The sequence below is a fragment of the Stegostoma tigrinum genome, chromosome 8, assembly GCF_030684315.1.
Source record: "Stegostoma tigrinum isolate sSteTig4 chromosome 8, sSteTig4.hap1, whole genome shotgun sequence".
Classification (NCBI taxonomy): domain Eukaryota; kingdom Metazoa; phylum Chordata; class Chondrichthyes; order Orectolobiformes; family Stegostomatidae; genus Stegostoma; species Stegostoma tigrinum.
Window position 1 is genome coordinate 103,690,089 of NC_081361.1, and position 18,017 is coordinate 103,708,105.

Here is an 18,017-nt window from a genome sequence, read left to right on the forward strand (position 1 = left end):
AGGATGCTGCCTGGACTGGAGGGCTTATCTTATGAAGAGAGGTTGACTGAGCTCGGACTCTTTTCATTGGAGAAAAGGAGGAGGAGAGGGGACCTAATTGAGGTATACAAGATAATGAGAGGCATAGATCGAGTTGATAGCCAGAGACTATTTCCCAGGGCAGAAATGGCTAACACGAGGGGTCATAGTTTTAAGCTGGTTGGAGGAAAGTATAGAGGGGAGGTCAGAGGCGGGTTCTTTACACAGAGAGTTGTGAGAGCATGGAATGCGTTGCCAGCAGCAGTTGTGGAAGCAAGGTCATTGGGGTCATTTAAGAGACTGCTGGACATGCATATGGTCACAGAAATTTGAGGGTGCATACATGAGGATCAATGGTCGGCACAACATCGTGGGCTGAAGGGCCTGTTCTGTGCTGTACTGTTCTATGTTCTATTATTGTCACCCCCACTTCTGTGCCACAGGGCCAGGCTCAGTGCCAGAGACCTGCTCACTATGGCCTTCCCCTGGTAGGTCCCACCCTCCACCCCAAAACAGTATCCAAAACGGTATACTTGTTATTGAGGGGAACGGCCACAGGGGATCCCTGCACTGTCTGCCTAATTCCTTTTCCCTTCCTGATAGTCAGCCAGCGACTTTTTTCCTGTACCTTGGGTGTGCCCATCTCCTTATAACTCCTCCCTATCACCCCCTCAGCCTCCCGAATGATCCGGAGTTCATCCAGCTCCAGCTCCAGTTCCCTAATGCGGTCTGTGAGGAGCTGGAGTTGGGTGCACATGTCGCAGGTGACGTCAGAGGGGACACCAGCAATGATCCTTAGCTCCCACATCCTGCACAAGGAGTATGCAACTGCCCAGCTTCCATTCCCTCTACTTGAGATTTCCAGAAGATTTTTAAAAAGCCTCACCTTACCGACCCTCCACACAGTCCTTTTTTTTGGTTGGAGGAGGAGGATGGGTGGGAGACACTACACATGTTGTGGTTCGGGTATAGCCAATGCCTGAATACATCAGCTCCGTCCTGGCTTGCTTCTGCACCACACCCACCCCTGTAAGCAAGTTCTCTTAAAAATCCCCCACCCTCCTCCAGCCATGTCTTAAAGTTTAAGTTTCGTTGAATTTGCTTTCAGCTGAGCAGGCCCATTTTCCTCACACCCATTTAACACTGAAACATAGAAGATAGCAGCAGGAGGCGGCCATTTGGCCCTTTGAGCTTACTCCACCATTTATCATAATCATGGCTGATCATCCAACTCAACAGCCTATTCACGCTTTCTCCCCATAACCTTTGATCCTATTGCCCCAAGCATTATATGTGTTCAAAATGATCAGAGGTATAGACTGGACAGCCAGAGACTTGTTCCTGGGGTGGAGGTAGCTATTATGAGGGGGTATAGTTTTAAAGTGAGTGGAAGTAGATACAGGGGAGATGTCGGAGGTAGGTTCTTTACTCAGAGAGTGATTGGGACATGGAATGCATTGCCGGAGAGGGTAGTGGAGTCGGGCACATTATGGGCATTTAAGCAGCAATTAGATAGGCATTTGGATGAGAGTATACAGTCGGGGTGGAGGTTGGATAGACCTTAGGTTTAGGGTAAAAGTTTGGCACAACATCGTGGGCCGAAGGGCCTGTACTGTGCTGTAATGTTCTATGTTCTACAGTGCTGTACTGTTCGATATCTAATTGCCCCTTGAATACATTCAGTGTTTTGACATCAACTACATCCTGTGGTAATGAATTCCACAGGCTCACCACTCTTTGGGTGAAGAAATGTCTCCTCATCTCCATCCTAAATGATCTACCCTGAATCCTCATACCGTGACCCCTAGGTCTGGGCACCCACCATCAGGAACATTCTCTCTGTTTCTACCCTGTCTAGTCCTTTTCGAATTTCATATGTCTCTTTGAGATCTCCTGTCATTTGTCTGAAATCCAATGAAAACAATCCTAATCGAGTTAATCTTTCCTCAAACATCAGTCCTGCCATTCTCGGCATCAGCCTGGTAAACCTTCGCTGCACTCCCTTAAGAGCAAGAGCATCCTTCCTCAGAAAAGGAGACCAAAACTGCACAGAGTATTCCAGGTGTGGTCTCTCCAAGGCCCTGTACATCTGCAACAACACATTCCCGCTCTTGTATTTGAAACTTCTCGCAAACTTCCCCACCATTTGCCCGCCGCCATTAGCCATGTGGCCACCATTGGAGCACCAAGGGTTTTCACAGATGACGTCACATCCGCTGTCACCTGGTACGCCACTTCTGGTACAACTGACACCATCATCCCCGCGGCTGATGCCACCGCTTCCGTTTCTGAGGCTCACACAGACGTCGAGGTCGCCGCTGCCACCAACACAAGCATTGAGGACGCCACTTCCACCAACATGCTCGATTTGCCAGTCGACATCACTCCGCCCACCAGCAACGTCGCTCCGCCCATCGCTGACTTCACCCCGCCCACCCATGACTCCACCCATCGCTGACTTCGCTCCGCCCACCCACATCACTCCACCCACAGGTGACTTCACGCCACCCACCCGTGATGCCGTTCCACCAACTGCCCACATCACTTCGCCCACCACATTCACAGCCAGCATCTTGAGACAAAACAATAACACCCAGCCCTGCCGAGTCTTCACCATCCCCCCCCCACCCAAGATCTCCCCCTTACTGAGGACCAACGGTCAGTCCTCAACAAAGGACTCACCTTTGTCCCTCTCCACCCAACATTGATGAATATAAGAGATAATGGGAACTGCAGATGCTGGAGATTCCAAGATAATAAAATGTGAGGCTGGATGAACACAGCAGGCCAAGCAGCATCTCAGGAGCACAAAAGCTGACGTTTCGGGCCTAGACCCTTCATCAGAGAGGGGGATGGGGGGAGGGAACTGGAATAAATAGGGAGAGAGGGGGAGGCGGACCGAAGATGGAGAGCAAAGAAGATAGGTGGAGAGGGTGTAGGTGGGGAGGTAGGGAGGGGATAGGTCAGTCCAGGGAAGACGGACAGGTCAAGGAGGTGGGATGAGGTTAGTAGGTAGCTGGGGGTGCGGCTGGGGGTGGGAGGAAGGGATGGGTGAGAGGAAGAACCAGTTAGGGAGGCAGAGACAGGTTGGACTGGTTTTGGGATGCAGTGGGTGGGGGGGAAGAGCTGGGCTGGTTGTGTGGTGCAGTGGGGGGAGGGGATGAACTGGGCTGGTTTAGGGATGCAGTGGGGGAAGGGGAGATTTTGAAACTGGTGAAGTCCACATTGATACCATATGGCTGCAGGGTTCCCAGGCGGAATATGAGTTGCTGTTCCTGCAACCTTCGGGTGGCATCATTGTGGCAGTGCAGGAGGCCCATGATGGACATGTCATCAAGAGAATGGGAGGGGGAGTGGAAATGGTTTGCGACTGGGAGGTGCAGTTGTTTGTTGCGAACTGAGCGGAGGTGTTCTGCAAAGCGGTCCCCACTTCCCTTCCCCCACTGCATCCCTAAACCAGCCCAGTTCATCCCCTCCCCCCACTGCACCACACAACCAGCCCAGCTCTTCCCCCCCACCCACTGCATCCCAAAACCAGTCCAACCTGTCTCTGCCTCCCTAACCGGTTCTTCCTCTCACCCATCCCTTCCTCCCACCCCCAGCCGCACCCCCAGCTACCTACTAACCTCATCCCACCTCCTTGACCTGTCCGTCTTCCCTGGACTGTCCTATCCCCTCCCTACCTCCCCACCTACACCCTCTCCACCTATCTTCTTTGCTCTCCATCTTCGGTCCGCCTCCCCCTCTCTCCCTATTTATTCCAGTTCCCTCCCCCCATCCCCCTCTCTGATGAAGGGTCTAGGCCCGAAACGTCAGCTTTTGTGCTCCTGAGATGCTGCTTGGCCTGCTGTGTTCATCCAGCCTCACATTGATGAATATAACTTTCGTTTGAACACTGAGCAGTTTTTCTGCCGCCTCTGCCTCCGCACTTAATTCTTTAATCGTGAGACTCACACTCCCTCTACTGACTCCTTCTCCTACCTCCAACACACCCCCTCCTCCTGGACACCACCCCAAGGCCTCCTACCCTCCCTCAACCTCTTTATCTCTAATTGTCGTCAAGACATCGATCGCTTCAACTTCTCCCCAGCAAAATGTGCAGCCCTCTGCCCCAATCCCGACCTCATCATTAAACCCGCAGACAAGGGAGGCGCAGTTGTAGTATGGCACACTGACCTCTACATCACTGAGGTCAGGCGTCAACTCTCCGACACCACCTCCTACCACCCCTTGGATCATGACCCCATCCCCGAGCACCAAACCATCATCTCCCAAACCATCCACAACCTGATCACCTCAGGTGACCTCCCACCCACAGCCTCCAACCTCATTGTTCCCCAACCCCGCACCACCCGCTTCTATCTCCTTCCCAAAATCCACAAACCTGCCTGCCCGGTCGACCCATTGTCTCCGCCTGCTCCGGCCACATCGAACTCATCTCCACCAATCTGGATTCCATTTTCTCCCCTTTGGTCCAGGAACTCCCTCCCTACATCTGTGACACCACCCTCGCTCTCCACCCCCTCCAGAACTTCCAATTCCCTGAACCCCAACACCTCATTTTCACCATGCATGTCCAGTCCCTATACACCTATATTCCTCATGCAGATGGCCTAAAAGCCCTCCGTTTCTTCCTGTCCCGCAGGCCCGACCAGTCCCCCTCCACTGACACCCTCATCCGCCTAGCCAAACTCGTCCTCACTCTCAACAACTTCTCCTTTAATTCCTCCCACTTCCTACAAAGGGGATGGCCATGGGTACCCGCATGGGTCCAAGCTATGCCTGCCTCCTTGTTAGCTATGTGGAACAATCCCTCTTCCAAAGCTACACTGACCCTAAACCCCACCTCTTCCTCTGTTACACTGATGGCTGTTTCGGCACCGCTCGTGTTCCAGCGAGGAGCTTGAACAGTTCATCCACTTCACTAACACCTTCCACCTCATTCTTAAGTTTACCTGGACCACCTCTGACACCTGTCTGTCCTCCCTGGACCTCTCTGTCTCCATCGCTGGCATTCACTTGGAAACCGATATCAATTTTAAGCCCACCGACTCCCACAACTACCTAGAATATTCCTCCTCTCACTCAACTTCCTGTAAAAATGCCATCCCCTATTCCTAATTCCTCCGCCTCCGCCACATCTGCTCCTGAGATGAGGCATTCCACTCCCGAACATCCCAAATGTCCTCTTTTTTCAAAAACCGCAACTTCCCCTCCACAGTGGTCAAAAATGCCCTCGACCGTGTCTTCTGCATTTCCCACAACTCATCCCTCACACCCCCTATCCGCAATAACCACCAAAAGAGGATCCCCCTCATCCTCACGTACCACCCCACCAACCTCCAAATCCAACGCATCATCCTCCGACACTTGCACCATCTGCAATCTGACCCCACCACCAAACACATTTTCCCCTCCCCACCCTTATGTGCTTTCCGGAGGGACCACTCTCTCCGAGACTCCCTTGTCCGCTCCACACTCCCCTCCAGCCCTACCACACCCGGCACTTTTCCCTGCAACCGCAGCAAGTGCTACACCTGCCCCTGGTGTTAGAGAGAAGAAGATTAAGAAGTAAAAGGAGGCTTTTTCCTCGGATGGTGACGGCGAGCACGAGGGGACATAGTTTTAAATTGAGGGGGATAGATATAGAACAGAAGTCAGAGGTAGATTCTGTATTCAGTAAGGGCGTGGAATGCCCTGCCTGCAACAGTAGGAGACTCGCCAACTTTAAGGGCGTTTAAATTGTCATTCGATAAACATATGGATGACAATGGAATGGTGTAGATTGGTTTCACAGGTCGGTGCAACATCGAGAGCCGAAGGGACTGTACTGCGCTGTAATGTTCTATGTTCTGTGTTCTACTTTCGTACTACATATTCCCCTTCTCAATCAATCCCTTGGTCCTTCTTTGATGAACTCTATCCTGCTACCAATCCTCAGATTGATTATTTTTCTTGGTCTACCTGTATGCTTCTTCCTTGGATCGGACACAATCTCTAATTTCCTTTGTAAGCCATGGATTAGTCCTCTTACCCATTTTGCTTTTGTGACAGACAGGAATAAACAGTTATTGCAGTTCTTCACGTGTTCCTTGCATTTTTGCCATTTCCTATCCATTGTCATTCTTTTCATTAACTGTCCCCAGTCAATTACGGCCAATTCACATCTCATATCTTCACAATTTCCCTTATTAAGGCTCAGCACCCTAGTCTTCAAATCAGTGACCCAACTCTCCACCTTGATAAAAAATTCCATCCTGTTATGGTTCCTCCTCCCCAAGGGGTCTCACACAGCTAGATTGGCAATGATTCCCTTCTCATTACACAGTCCCCAGTCTAAGATCACCTGCTCTCTAGTTGGTTCCTCCACTTACCAATCAAGAAAACCATTCTGTATGGACTCCAGGGATTTCTCCTCTCTGGCATTGTAGCTAATTTGATTTGCCCAAACTATCTGCAGATTACAATCATCCAATTACCAATATTTCCTTATCACATGCCTCGCTAATTTCCTGTTTAGTGTCACTCCCAACACTACCACTGCAGTTTGGGGGTCTAGTGATTCCCACTAATGTTTTTTGGCCCCTGGTATTTCTTAACTCTATCCACACAGATTCCACATTGTCAGAGCTAATATCTTTTCTCAGTAATATGTTAATTTACTTTTTAACCAGCAATGCCACTCCACCACCTTTTCCCTTTCACCTGTCCTTCCTAGATTCTGAATAACATTGGACATATAATTCCGATTCCTGATCATCCTGCAACTCTGCCTCCGTAATCCCAATTATATTGTACTTACACATATCTATCTGTGCCATTAGTTCATCCACTTTATTGCAAATGCTCCATGCATTAAGGCAAAATCAAACTTTTCTTTTGGCGCCAGCATTAGTTTAAACTCTCCCAAACTGCTCTAGCAAATACTCTCCCCAGGGCATCAGTGCCCGTCCTGCCGAGGTGTAACCCATCCAATTTGTACAGGTCCCACCTCCCCCAGAACGAGTCCCAATGTCCCACGAGTCTGAAACCCTCCTCCAACACCATCTTTTCAGCCATGTATTCATCTGATATATCCTCTCATTTCTACTCTGACTAGCACATGGCATTGGTAGTAATCCTGAGATGAACCTCTGAGATCTGATTTCTTAACCTTCTTCCTAGCTCCCTGTATTCTGCTTTTCGGATCTCATCCCTTTTGTTACATATGTCATTTGTACTGATGTGTACCACGACCACTGGCTGTTAAATCTCCTATTCCAGAACGTCCCATACCTACTCCGAGACATCCTTGACCCTAGCACTAGAGAGGCAACATACCATTTCACACTTTTATCTCTCCTTTACCACCAAAAGCACTATCTTTGTCTATGGCTTTGGGTGACCTCATAATCTTTACCACTCTCATTTTTCCTCTCTGTAAACAGCATATTAAAATCATTACTTTTCAGCCCCTTTCAAATCTGAAGAAAAGTCACATTGGACTTGAAACATTCTTTGTTTTCATGCATTATGTCCAAGTTTCTTAAGTTAAGGCAAACTAATGGACAGATTTTATATCAGACCTGTTTCTGTAGAAATTTATAACTCATCACTGCTTTTATTGATTGCCCAGCTCCTTTATTCAGAAGCTGTAGCCGAGTATGTTCCTGTACTTGCACACACACTGTATTTTGATTTGAATATATTTATCATTTCTTTTCATTATGTCAGTGGCTAGTATCAGCTGATTGTAAGACTCCATCAATTAGTCCTCATTTCTGTCATCATCAGCAGGATACAGGAGAGAGGTCCCACATGCACTCAGCACTACTCGATCAGTTGCCTGTAGGATCTCCTCCAGACGCTGGAGGGAGCCGCTGAGCTGTTGCACTTTAGGCATGGAGAATAAATTAATCAAGGGTATGTGAAGCTTACCATCAATCTTACACACATTCAGTCTCTTACTATCTTTTGGCCTAAATATTTTTTCCAGTTTACCATCCTCAGTTTGCTCAGATCCCCTTTCATTCTGGTTCCAATTCTCAGCTCCTTGCCCCTCATCATCATAATGACTGTTAACGATCTGCCTTCTCATGCATTCTGCTGCATAGATAACTTCATTAAGGACAATATCCTGCTGGATTTTCTTATCTTTCAGACTTGGGTAAACAACTTCATATACCTTAGAAATAAAGGAGAGAAATTTGTGAATCAGTACAAAATCTATAGCAGAATTCAACAGTGTTGAATTAATCTAAAGGAAAACATTATTCCTTCTGAATAATTGGGATAATTAAGGATTTCTGAAGGAGATCATGAAAAGGCTGTTGAAATCTAGGCAATCTGTTTGGGGCATGAAACTGGGACAGATCAACCTGAGATAACAAGGTGTAGGAGTGGATGAACAGAGCAGGCCAAGCAGCATCTTAGGAGCAGGAAGGCTGACGTTTCAGTCTAGGCCCTTCGGAAACGTCAGCCTTCCTGCTCGGCCTGCTGTGTTCTTCCAGCTCTACACCTTGTTATCTTGGATTCTCCAGCATTTGCAGTTCCTATCATCACAGATCAACCTGGGATGGATTGATATAGGCCTGATTCACATGGGAATGAATAAATCATGACTGACTATTGGAAAGACTTTTATTTGCATTTTACATTATTTTTGACTGTGAACTGAGTGGGGAAAACCCAGGGCGTGGAAGGAATTGCTGCATTTTAAAAAAGTTACTGAAACACATTATAAATCATGTTTACACTGCAGTTTTCCTCAAACAGTGGGTGAAACTATTTGTAGAGAGGACTGCACCAGCAGATGTGTATGATGTGAGATATGGTTCGCAACAGGTTGCTGATTGGTTTGTGAAATCATGACCAGTTGTTGTTGCCAAAGGCCACTAGTCTGGCAAGAACTCCTATGTCTTATGGTCTTATCTGACTGGCTCCTGGGCAGCAGAACAGCTTGTGCGTGTGAATGATATAGGAAGAAGTCTCCCAACATCTGCACAGAAAAATGGTGTGTGTGTCTCTCTCTCTCCCCACAAAAATACCAGAACTCCAAAGAAAGCTAGTTTATTTTCCGTCACCACTTGCTGTAAGCTGTGACCTTTAATCAATAACTCAGAAACTTTGCAGTTAATTGCCTATGTATGCTGCAAAGAAATGAAAGAAGAGGGATTGAAGAACAGAAAATCCTGGTGAGCAAAAAGTTCATTTCAATCCTGTGGACTGAGATCACTGCTCTCTTCACCCAATACAGCAATGTGTTCTGTAATTCCATATAACATGCCCCTGTCCACTGCTTTAATCACGTCTTCAAAAAAATTCAATGAGATTTGTCATGAATCCATGCTGGTTCTCCTTAATTCAAGGTGTTCGGTTATTCCATCTTGATTACAGACGCCAACAATTTCCCCATCACAGATGTTACACTAACTGGTCTATAACCAGAGATAATGGGAACTACAGATGCTGGAGAATCCAAGATAATAAAATGCGAGGCTGGATGGACACAGCAGGCCAAGCAGCATCTCAGGAGCACAAAAGCTGACATTTCGGGCCTAGACCCTTCATCAGAGAGGGGGATGGGGTGAGGGTTCTGGAATAAATAGGGAGAGAGGGGGAGGCGGACCGAAGATGGAGAGAAAAGAAGATAGGTGGAGAGAGTACAGGTGGGGAGGTAGGGAGGGGATAGGTCAGTCCAGGGAAGACGGACAGGTCAAGGAGGTGGAATGAGGTTCGTAGGTAGGAGATGGGGGTGCGGCTTGGGGTGGGAGGAAGGGATGGGTGAGAGGAAGAACAGGTTAGGGAGGCAGAGACAGGTTGGACTGGTTTTGGGATGCAGTGGGTGGAGGGGAAGAGCTGGGCTGGTTGTGTGCTGCAGTGGGGGGAGGGGACGAACTGGGCTGGTTTAGGGATGCGGTGGGGGAAGGGGAGATTGTGAAGCTCGAGAAGTCCACATTGATACCATTAGGCTGCAGGGTTCCCAAGCGGAATATGAGTTGCTGTTCCTGCAACCTTCGGGTGGCATCATTGTGGCACTGCAGGAGGCCCATGATGGGCATGCCATCTAAAGAATGGGAGGGGGAGTGGAAATGGTTTGCGACTGGGAGGTGCAGTTGTTTGTTGCGAACCGAGCGGAGGTGTCCTGCAAAGTGGTCCCCAAGCCTCCGCTTGGTTTCCCCAATGTAGAGGAAGCCACACCGGGTACAGTGGATGCAGTATATCACATTGGCAGATGTGCAGGTGAACCTCTGCTTAATGTGGAATGTCATCTTGGGGCCTGGGATAGGGGTGAGGGAGGAGGTGTGGGGGCAAGTGTAGCATTTCCTGCGGTTGCAGGGGAAGGTGCCGGGTGTGGTGGGGTTGGAGGGCCGTGTGGAGCGAACAAGGGAGTCACGGAGAGAGTGGTCTCTCCGGAAAGCAGACAGGGGTGGGGATGGAAAAATGTCTTGGGTGGTGTGGTCGGATTGTAGATGGCGGAAGTGTCGGAGGATGATGCGTTGTATCCGGAGGTTGGTGGGGTGGTGTGTGAGACCGAGGGGGATCCTCTTTGGGCGGTTGTGGCGGGGGCGGGGTGTGAGGGATGTGTTGCGGGAAATGCGGGAAACGCGATCAAGAGCGTTCTCGATCACTGTGGGGGGAAAGTTGCGGTCCTTGAAGAACTTGGACATCTGGGATGTGCGGGAGTGGATGGAATGTCTTATCGTGGGAGCAGATGCGGCGGAGGAATTGGGAATAGGGGATGGAATTTTTGCTTTTTTGTTTCTGTAGGAAGTGGGAGGAGTCGAAAGAGAAGTTGTTGAGGGTGAGGTATGCCTGCCTCTTTGTAGGTTACGTGGAACAGTCCCTCTTCCGCACCTACACAGGCCCCAAACCCCACCTCTTCCTCCTTTACATTGATGACTGTATCGGCGCCGCCTCTTGCTCCCCAGAGGAGCTCGAACAGTTCATCCACTTCACCAACACCTTCCACCCCAACCTTCAGTTCACCTGGGCCATCTCCAGCACATCCCTCACCTTCCTGGACCTCTCAGTCTCCATCTCAGGCAACCAGCTTGTAACTGATGTCCATTTCAAGCCCACCGACTCCTACAGCTACCTAGAATACACCTCCTCCCACCCACCCTCCTGCAAAAATTCCATCCCCTATTCCCAATTCCTCTGCCTCCGCCGCATCTGCTCCCACGATGAGGCATTCCACTCCCGCACATCCCAGATGTCCAAGTTCTTCAAGGACTGCAACTTTCCCCCCCACAGTGATCGAGAACGCCCTTGACCGCGTCTCCCGCATTTCCCGCAACACATCCCTCACACCCCACCCCCGCCACAACCGCCCAAAGAGGATCCCCCTTGTTCTCACACACCACCCCACCAACTTCCAGATACAACGCATCATCCTCCGACACTTCCGCCATCTACAATCCGACCCCACCACCCAAGACATTTTTCCATCCCCACCCCTGTCTGCTTTCCGGAGAGACCACTCTCTCCGTGACTCCCTTGTTCGCTCCACACTGCCCTCCAACCCCACCACACCCGGCACCTTCCCCTGCAACCGCAGGAAATGCTACACTTGCCCCCACACCTCCTCCCTCACCCCTATCCCAGGCCCCAAGATGACATTCCACATTAAGCAGAGGTTCACCTGCACATCTGCCAATGTGATATATTGCATCCACTGTACCCGGTGTGGCTTCCTCTACATTGGGGAAACCAAGCGGAGGCTTGGGGACCGCTTTGCAGAACACCTCCGCTCGGTTCGCAACAAACAACTGCACCTCCCAGTCGCAAACCATTTCCACTCCCCCTCCCATTCTTTACATGACATGTCCATCATGGGCCTCCTGCAGTGCCACAATTATGCCACCCGAAGGTTGCAGGAACAGCAACTCATATTCCGCTTGGGAACTCTGCAGCCTAATGGTATCAATGTGGACTTCTCGAGCTTCAAAATCTCCCCTTCCCCCAACGCATCCCTAAACCAGCCCTGTTCGTCCCCTCCCCCCACTGCAGCACACAACCAGCCCAGCTCTTCCCCCCCACCCACTGCATCCCAAAACCAGTCCAACCTGTCTCTGCCTCCCTAACCTGTTCTTCCTCTCACCCATCCCTTCCTCCCACCCCAAGCCGCACCTCCATCTCCTACCTACTAACCTCATCCCACCTCCTTGACCTGTCCGTCTTCCCTGGACTGACCTATCCCCTCCCTATCTCCCCACCTATACTCTCTCCACCTATCTTCTTTACTCTCCATCTTCGGTCCGCCTCCCCCTCTCTCCCTATTTATTCCAATTCCCTCTCCCCATCCCCCTCTCTGATGAAGGGTCTAGGCCCGAAACGTCAGCTTTTGTGCTCCTGAGATGCTGCTTGGCCTGCTGTGTCCATCCAGCCTCACATTTTATTATCCTGGTCTATAACCATCTGGCTTTTCTCGTTCACCCTTCTTAAAAAAAGCGTGATACATACAATTTTCCAATCCAAAGGAGAATTCTTCTATCCAGCAGATCTTTAACTGTTCCTTTATCTTCCCAACTGTTTTATTCTTTTTTCTGAGCTCCATCTCCATCTTTTGTTCACTCCTCCCCCTGACCCACCCTATCTTCAGCATATATACTGATCTTTGCCTTTCCATAATCAATTCTGAACAGTGTCACTGCATGAAATATTAACTTTGCTTTCTCTCCACAAATGATGCCAAACCTGCTCAGTTTCTCCAGCAACTTCCATGTTTAAACCGGGTTTAGTATCATAGAATCATACAGTACAGAAAAAGTCCTTTGGCCTATTGAGTCTGTACCACAGAAGAAAAGACTTATACCTACACAAGTCTCACTTTCCCACACTAGGCCTGTATCCTGAAAGTTATGGCATTTCAAGTAGGCATCCAAGTCTTTTTAAAAGTGTAAAGGTTTCCCACCTTATCTACTCTCCCAGGCAGTGCCTTCCAGACCTCCATTACCAACTGGGTGAAAACGCTTTTCCTCAAAACCCCTCTCAACCTCTTGCTTTTCACTTTAAAACTATGCCAATTTGCTATTGACCTTGTGACTAAAGGTAAAGTTGCTTTCAATTTACCTGTCCATAGCCCTCAATCTCATATATCTCTAACAGTGTAGCTTGTCTGGAAAGCATCAGAACATGTTGTTCGAAGAAAGCATTCTTTGAACCCTTTATCTGGGCTACCTTTACTTATCTTACTTTTCCAATCAATAGGTAGACTACTGCAGAATTGACAAACACAAAATTGATAAACAGGGCGATGAAACAGCAAGAGATTTAAAGAAAAATCCTATCGAACAAAGTGATTTATACATCTGGGTGACTGCCACTTCACATTAAATACAAAATTTAACACTGATTTCTCATCACTCACCAGTTTATATAGCATTTTGGAATTTTTAGCCTCAGTTTGAGGTGCTTTTGATAGCTGCCTCAGAAATATAGATACTTGTGTGCAGAATCCCAAATGTTCTGTCCCGACAGGTCCTTTTCCTACACCAGTAAATTCCACTTTATAGCCAAATTTATTTCCAATGTTCAAAGACCTGAATGTGAAACAGAATATTTAAATTACACAGAATGTAATACAACATATAGAACATAGAACATTACAGCACAGTACAGGCCCTTCGGCCCTCGATGTTGTGCCGACCTGTCATACCGATCTGAAGCCCATCTAACCTACACTATTCCATGTACGTCCATACGCTTGTCCAATGACGACTTAAATGTACCTAAAGTTGGCGAATCTACTACCGTTGCAGGCAAAGCGTTCCATTCCCTTACTACTCTCTGAGTAAAGAAACTACCTCTGACATCTGTCCTATATCTTTCACCCCTCAATTTAAAGCTATGCCCCCTCGTGCTCGCCATCACCATCCTAGGAAAAAGGCTCTCCCAATCCACCCTATCTAACCCTCTGATTATTTTATATGTTTAATTAAGTCACCTCTCAACCTTCTTCTCTCTAACGAAAACAGCCTCAAGTCCCTCAGCCTTTCCTGGTAAGACCTTCCCTCCATACCAGGCAACATCCTAGTAAATCTCCTCTGCAACCTTTCCAAAGCTTCCACATCCTTCTTATAATGCGGTGACCAGAACTGTACACAATACTCCAAGTGCGGCCGCACCAGAGTTTTGTACAGCTGCAGCATAACCTCTTGGTTCCGGAACTCGATCCCTCTATGAATAAAAGCTAAAACACTGTATGCCTTCTTAACAACCCTGTCAAACTGGGTGGCAACTTTCAAGGATCTGTGTACATGGACACCGAGATCTCTCTGCTCATCTACACTGCTAAGAATCTTACCATTAGCCCTGTACTTTGCATTCCGGTTACTCCTACCAAAGTGCATCACCTCACACTTGTCTGCATTAAACTCCATTTGTCACCTCTCAGCCCAGCTCTGCAGCTCATCTATGTCTCTCTGCAACCTACAGCATCCTTCGTCACTATCCACAACTCCACCGACCTGAGTGTCGTCTGCAAATTTACTAACCCATCCTTCTACGCCCTCATCCAGGTCATTTATAAAAATGACAAACAGCAGTGGACCCAACACCGACCCTTGTGGTACACCACTAGTAACTGGTCTCCAGGATGAACATTTCCCATCAACCACCACCCTCTGTCTTCTTTCAACAAGCCAATTTCCGATCCAAACTGCTATATCTCCCACGGCTCCGCATTTTGTACAATAGCCTACTGTGGGGGACCTTATCGAACGCCTTGCTGAAATCCATATACACCACATCAACCGGTTTACTCTCATCTACCTGTTTGGTCACGTTCTCAAAGAACTCAATAAGGTTTGTGAGGCACGACCTTCCCTTCACAAAAACGTGCTGACTATCCCTAATCAATTTATTCTCTTCTAGATGATTATAAATCCTATCCCTTATAACCTTTTTCAACACTTTACCAACAACTGAGGTAAGGCTCACTGGTCTACAATTACCAGGGTTGTCTCTACTCCCCTTCTTGAACAGGGGAACCACATTTGCCATCCTCCAGTCATCTGGCACTATTCCTGTAGACAATGACGAGTTAAAGATGGATAGATGGGTTACAGTTAGGGGGAGGAAAGGGGACAGACAGACAGTGCAGAGATCCCCTGTGGGCATTCCCCTCAGCAATAAGTATATCGTTTTGGATACTGCTGGGGGGGATGACCTACCAGAGGAAAGCCATAGTAGTCAGTTCTCTGGCACTGAGCCTGACACTGAGGCAAAGAAGGGAAGGGGGCAGAATAGAAAAGTACTCGTGGTAGGGGACTCGATAGTTAGGGGAATCGACAGGAGATTTTGTGGGCAAGATCGGGATTCCCGGAAGGTATGTTGCCTCCCTGGTGCCAGGGTCCGGGACGTCTCCGATCGGGTGTATAAAGTTCTGAAAGGGGAGGGCGAACAGCCAGAAATCGTGTTACATATTGGCACAAATGATATAGCCAGAAATAGGTTTGAGGATATAAAAAGTGATTTCAGGGAGTTAGGATGGAAGCTGCAGAGCAGGACGAACAGAGTAGTGTTCTCTGGTTTACTACCGGTGCCACGAGATAGCGAGGTGAGGAACAGGGAGCGGGCGCAGCTGAACACGTGGCTACGCAGCTGGTGTAGGAGGGAGGGCTTCAGATATGTTGATAATTGGGATGCCTTCTGGGGAAGGTGGGACCTGTACAAGAAGGACGGGTTGCATCTGAACTGGAAGGGGACCAATGTCCTGGGTGGAAGGTTTGCTCGAGTAGTTCGAGAGGGTTTAAACTAGTATGGCAGGGGGGTGGGAACCTGAGCTGTATACCAGAGGTGAGCGTTGATGCAGGTGAGGCAGTAGCAAGAGGTAGACCAGCTAGTGGGAAGGATTTTCCTGGGAAGGAACCAAGGGATCGGTTAAAGTGTGTTTGCTTTAATGCAAGGAGTATCAGGAATAAAAGTGATGAACTTAGAGCATGGATCAGTACCTGGTGCTATGATGTTGTGGCCATAACAGAGACATGGGTTTCTCATGGGCAGGAATGGTTGCTGGATGTTCCAGGGTTTAGAACTTTTAAAAAGAATAGGGAGGGGGGAAAAAGAGGAGGGGGTGTAGCACTACTAATCAGAGAGGGTATCACAGCTACAGAAGCTTCCTTTGTCGAGGAAGATCTGCCTACTGAGTCAGTATGGGTGGAAATTAGGAACAGCAAGGGAGTAGTCACCTCGTTAGGGGTTTACTACAGGCCCCCCAATAGCAGCAGGGAGATTGAAGAAAGCATAGGTCGACAGATTTTGGAAAAGTGTGGACGCAGTAGGGTTGTTGTAATGGGTGACTTTAACTTTCCTAATATTGATTGGAACCTCCTTCGAGCAGAAGATTTGAATGGAGCTGTTTTTGTAAGGTGTGTTCAGGAGGGTTTCCTAACGCAGTACGTTGACAGGCCGACGAGGGGAGAGGCCATTCTAGACTTGGTGCTCGGAAACGAGCCGGGGCAGGTATCAGATCTTGTGGTGGGAGAGCATTTTGGTGATAGTGACCATAACTGCCTCACATTCTACATAGCTATGGAGAAGGAGAGGATTAGACAGAATGGGAGGATATTTAATTGGGGAAGAGGAAACTATGATGCGATTAGACATGAGTTAGGAAGCATGGACTGGGAGCAGTTGTTCCATGGTAAGGGAACTATAGACATGTGGAGATGGTTTAAGGAACAGTTGTTGGGAGTGATGAGTAAATATGTCCCTCTGAGACAGGCAAGAAGGGGTAAGATTAAGGAACCTTGGATGACGAGAGCGGTGGAGCTTCTAGTGAAAAGGAAGAAGGTAGCTTACATAAGGTGGAGGAAGCTAGGGTCAAGTTCAGCTAGAGAGGATTACATGCAGGCAAGGAAGGAGCTCAAAAATGGTCTGAGGAGAGCCAGGAGGGGGCACGAGAAAGGCTTGGCAGAAGGAATCCGGGAAAACACAAAGGCATTTTACACTTACGTGAGGAATAAGAGAATGGTCAAAGAAAGAGTAGGGCCGATCAGGGATAGCATAGGGAACTTGTGTGTGGAGCCTGAGGAGGTAGGGGAAGCCCTAAATGAGTTTTATGCTTCTGTCTTTACGAAAGAAACGAACTTTGTAGTGAATGAAACCTTTGAAGAGCAGGTGTGCATGCTGGAATGGATAGAGATAGAGGAAGCTGATGTGCTGAAAATTTTGTCAAACATTAAGATTGACACGTCGCCAGGCCCGGATCAGATTTGTCCTCGGCTGCTTTGGGAAGCGAGAAATGCAATTGCTTCGCCACTTGCGAAGATCTTTGCATCCTCGCTCTCCACTGGAGTCGTACCTGAGGACTGGAGAGAGGCAAATGTAATTCCTCTCTTCAAGAAAGGAAATAGGGAAATCCCCGGCAATTATAGACCGGTAAGTCTCACGTCTGTCGTCTGCAAGGTGTTAGAAAGGATTCTGAGGGATAAGATTTCTGACCATCTGGAAGAGCATGGCTTGATCAAATACAGTCAACACGGCTTTGTGAGGGGTAGGTCATGCCTTACTAACCTTATCGAGTTTTTTGAGGATGTGACTAGAAAGGTTGATGAGGGTCGAGCTGTGGATGTGGTGTATATGGACTTCAGTAAGGCATTTGATAAGGTTCCCCATGGAAGGCTCATTCAGAAGGTCAGGAGGAATGGGATACAGGGGAACTTAGCTGCTTGGATACAGAATTGGCTGGCCAACAGAAGACAGCGAGTGGTAGTAGAAGGAAAATATTCTGCCTGGAAGTCAGTGGTGAGTGGGGTTCCACAGGGCTCTGTCCTTGGGCCTCTACTGTTTGTAATTTTTATTAATGACTTGGACGAGGGAATTGAAGGATGGGTCAGCAAGTTTGCAGACGACACAAAGGTCGGAGGTGTCGTTGACAGTGTAGAGGGCTGTTGTAGGCTGCAGCGGGACATTGACAGGATGCAGAGATGGGCTGAGAGGTGGCAGATGGAGTTCAACCTGGATAAATGCGAGGTGATGCATTTTGGAAGGTCGAATTTGAAAGCTGAGTACAG

General features: G+C 48.5%; 1 protein-coding gene across 2 annotated transcripts in view; it reads right to left on the minus strand.

The window, feature by feature from the left end:
* Window positions 1-7,618: 7,618 nt before the first annotated feature.
* henmt1 (HEN methyltransferase 1) overlaps window positions 7,619-18,017 on the minus strand; it is a 110,317-nt gene continuing 99,918 nt past the window's right edge. For both annotated transcript variants that reach the window (XM_048539357.1, XM_059648271.1), the window contains exons 6-7: window positions 13,370-13,541; window positions 7,619-8,182 (exon numbers count right to left, since the gene is read on the minus strand). In XM_048539357.1, the coding sequence (XP_048395314.1) occupies window positions 7,766-8,182; window positions 13,370-13,541 (589 nt within the window). In that variant the 3' untranslated portion in view covers window positions 7,619-7,765. The remainder of the gene's footprint in view (window positions 8,183-13,369; window positions 13,542-18,017) is intronic.